The sequence below is a fragment of the Loa loa genome (assembly GCF_000183805.2).
Source record: "Loa loa unplaced genomic scaffold supercont3.389, whole genome shotgun sequence".
NCBI lineage: Eukaryota > Metazoa > Nematoda > Chromadorea > Rhabditida > Onchocercidae > Loa > Loa loa.
This window is the reverse complement of record NW_018108569.1, coordinates 2,594-5,279: the sequence shown is the minus strand read 5'-3', so window position 1 is coordinate 5,279 and position 2,686 is coordinate 2,594. Positions and strand designations below refer to the sequence as shown.

General features: G+C 35.1%; 2 protein-coding genes across 2 annotated transcripts in view; one reads left to right on the top strand and one right to left on the bottom strand.

The window, feature by feature from the left end:
• Positions 1 to 1,445: 1,445 nt before the first annotated feature.
• Positions 1,446 to 1,616, top strand: LOAG_14398 (hypothetical protein; the record flags this gene model as incomplete). Its single annotated transcript, XM_003149895.2, has 1 exon — positions 1,446 to 1,616. One exon carries the CDS (start codon positions 1,446 to 1,448, stop codon positions 1,614 to 1,616), a length of 171 nt encoding a protein of 56 aa, XP_003149943.2.
• Positions 1,617 to 2,416: 800 nt separating this feature from the next.
• Positions 2,417 to 2,686, bottom strand: part of LOAG_18597 (hypothetical protein) — a gene marked incomplete at both ends in the record, with an annotated part of 1,113 nt that continues 843 nt past the window's right edge. Inside the window, one exon of the mRNA XM_020451259.1 lies at positions 2,417 to 2,596. Within this exon, the coding sequence (XP_020304974.1) occupies positions 2,417 to 2,596 (180 nt within the window). The remainder of the gene's footprint in view (positions 2,597 to 2,686) is intronic.

Genomic DNA, 2,686 nt, shown 5'->3' with positions numbered 1-2,686 from the left:
TGGAAACATACACAGAGTTTTACTATCAAATTGTATCATCCGCTGCCGCTACCTGTCAGAATAAAAATCTGGGACAAACCAAAGTGTAGAGTGGTAGTTGAATTCATAGCATTTGAAATGCTGAAATCTTGAAGTCTTTTTAGATTAGCTGCCACATCCAGCTTGTGGTACGGAGAAATTTTTGCCGTAAAAGTTGATCTCTGAAGACCTCGTCTTTCTTTTTTTTTGGGACTTTTAGAAGTTATATAATATGGGTGGCCTAAAATATTCCCGGAATCTGCAGTACCTTTTAATTGATTGGAAGGTGATAACAGAGGAACTTTGCTGTTTACAGCAACTTGGCACGGGAATATATGATCAAACAAGGAACCCCATCGGCACAACAGAGAGCTTTGTTGTTACAATACAGATGTTGCAGTTAAGCTAAATAAAGAAATCAATGGATAATTATTCCAAATTCAAATACTACTAAAGACAAATAATTCATTACTTTGGGATCGAAACATCCATATTATTTTTATGTTACTATTACTATTAGGTGTAATAAATCATTCATCTAACCACTGAATATATTAAATTAAAACAACCTTTATATAAATTTAGATTGTCATAAATCTACATCAGTTACTGTAAAATATTTCTAGCACAAAAATATCGGATTATTTCGACATTTCTATATATTTCGCTTTCCCTGACATATCTTGTCTATTCCATCCATTTACTCCTTCTCACCACAAATTTCTCCAATCAGAGAATGATGTATTATTATACAGCAGACAGATATCATCTCACTGATATCACCATCCAGAATTCGAAACACCTGAACCACAGCAAGTCGTTCTCAACAGACAATCAGGAATGATTTTTAACATTCATTAGTGTCGCTGAAACCGAAAGTGGGAACAAAAGATCAGCAATTCACTTTATTGAAAATTGATGACATTATGTTTCATGTGTGATTTAGAGTTTAAACAAATGCGTTTATTATTTTACATGTGTGCTTTGAGCGCAATACCAATGTGCGCTAACAAGGGCGCTAATTTTTATAATTTTAAAACTGTACCAGGGCCCTCCCATTGGAGGAGGCACCAAAATCATTCTAGAAATGTATATGAACTGGGTTTGTTGATTGGAATATGGGGGTAATTGGGTCTCTTTTTTCTTATTAATATCTTCATTAAACTTGTCTTATTGATATTCTAATTACTAAGTTCGTTGCTACATTAACAACAGAGTAAAGGTTTAATTACCCAAATTTAAGATTCTGTTGTTCAAATATGAGAAGCAAAGAAAACTAAAGAAATTGACAAGAAGAAACAGAACCAAAGAAACAGAATCCTCAGTGTTTGTCACAATTAGGAAGAAATCGTTGACGAATTTGATGGTATAAGCCAGGAGTGAAAGACAAAAACGACAAAGTGCGTGTTTATTTGGTTAGTTAAGAAATGATCGAAGATGAAGGTAATTTAACCAGAAGCATGGAAAAGAGGGATAGAAGGCCCGTGTCACACCTTATCAGCTTTGCATCAGAAGATAAGCTGGTTTTGGAGAAAGCAGAAAATGTTCGGGCTGGAGAAATACAAGAAGAATTCAGTAATGAATGTAGAGAATATTGATAGGGTTCGTTTGAGAGGGTTATGTCGAAGAAAATCTAAGGAATGTAGAATTAGTTAAATGAGTCATAACATTGGATATATTCATTTACAATAAGAAATTTATTTGATTATATATTTGTATGGTTGGAGTCTCGCGAATCGGAATTCGCGACACTCAGAAACGGGAAGAGAGAAAGAATTAATGGGGAAGTTCAACTGAGAGTTTCTCAGATGTATATGAAAATGTATCAAGTTTAATAACGGAGCCTTCAGTGGTTCACTACGTTTTTCAATTTTTCTTGTATCGAATCTTCGACTTGGTCGAGTTCTTTCACTAATTGGTTTGCCAATTGTTGTCCTTTGTGATTTCTTCCCAAATAGAGTCGTCTTGTTGATGTAATATTAATTGTATCGTGATAGTGGCTTACAAGTTCCAATTCAGCACTGGTTCTCTCGATTTCAAATTTGCTTATTAATCCTCCACTTAACTCGATGTTTTTGAGTGGGATTCCATTAGTCTTATAAGGTTACCAGTAATTGCCCATTTTCCCTCCTAGCTATTGCATCATTTCTTTGTAGTAGCATTTCTGCAGCCAGAGTAGGGTGATTTCCGGACATCTTCTCAATCAAATTTAGTAAGTTATTTCTATTCTAGCAGCTTCTTTGATAGGTTTCCTTGAGTAATTGGATAGATTCTCGTCTGAGAGAATCAAAGATATATTGAAACTTCACATTGTTTGGGTTAAACGTTTCTTCTGGGGAAATTTTCATCAGAAGTAATCCTCTGTTAATTCAGAGTTTCCTAAGCGACTCCAAGATCTCTATAGGTTGTCGGGGCTTCTTGTAAATAAACTCCATTTTTCCTTTTCGTCCATTGTTAAGCTTTGCGACTGTACTTGCCGGATAAGTAATTGCTGAGCAATTTTATAATCATTTGTTGTCATCGTTATTTGTCCCGTCGATAGTAGTTGTAACCAAGATAATCTTCTGCGACAGATTTGCTTAATGAACTTGAGGGCCCATACAGTCGCTCTTAGTAATTTGGTCCACTTACTAAAGCAATGTATCTCTATGAATTGAATCACCACCCC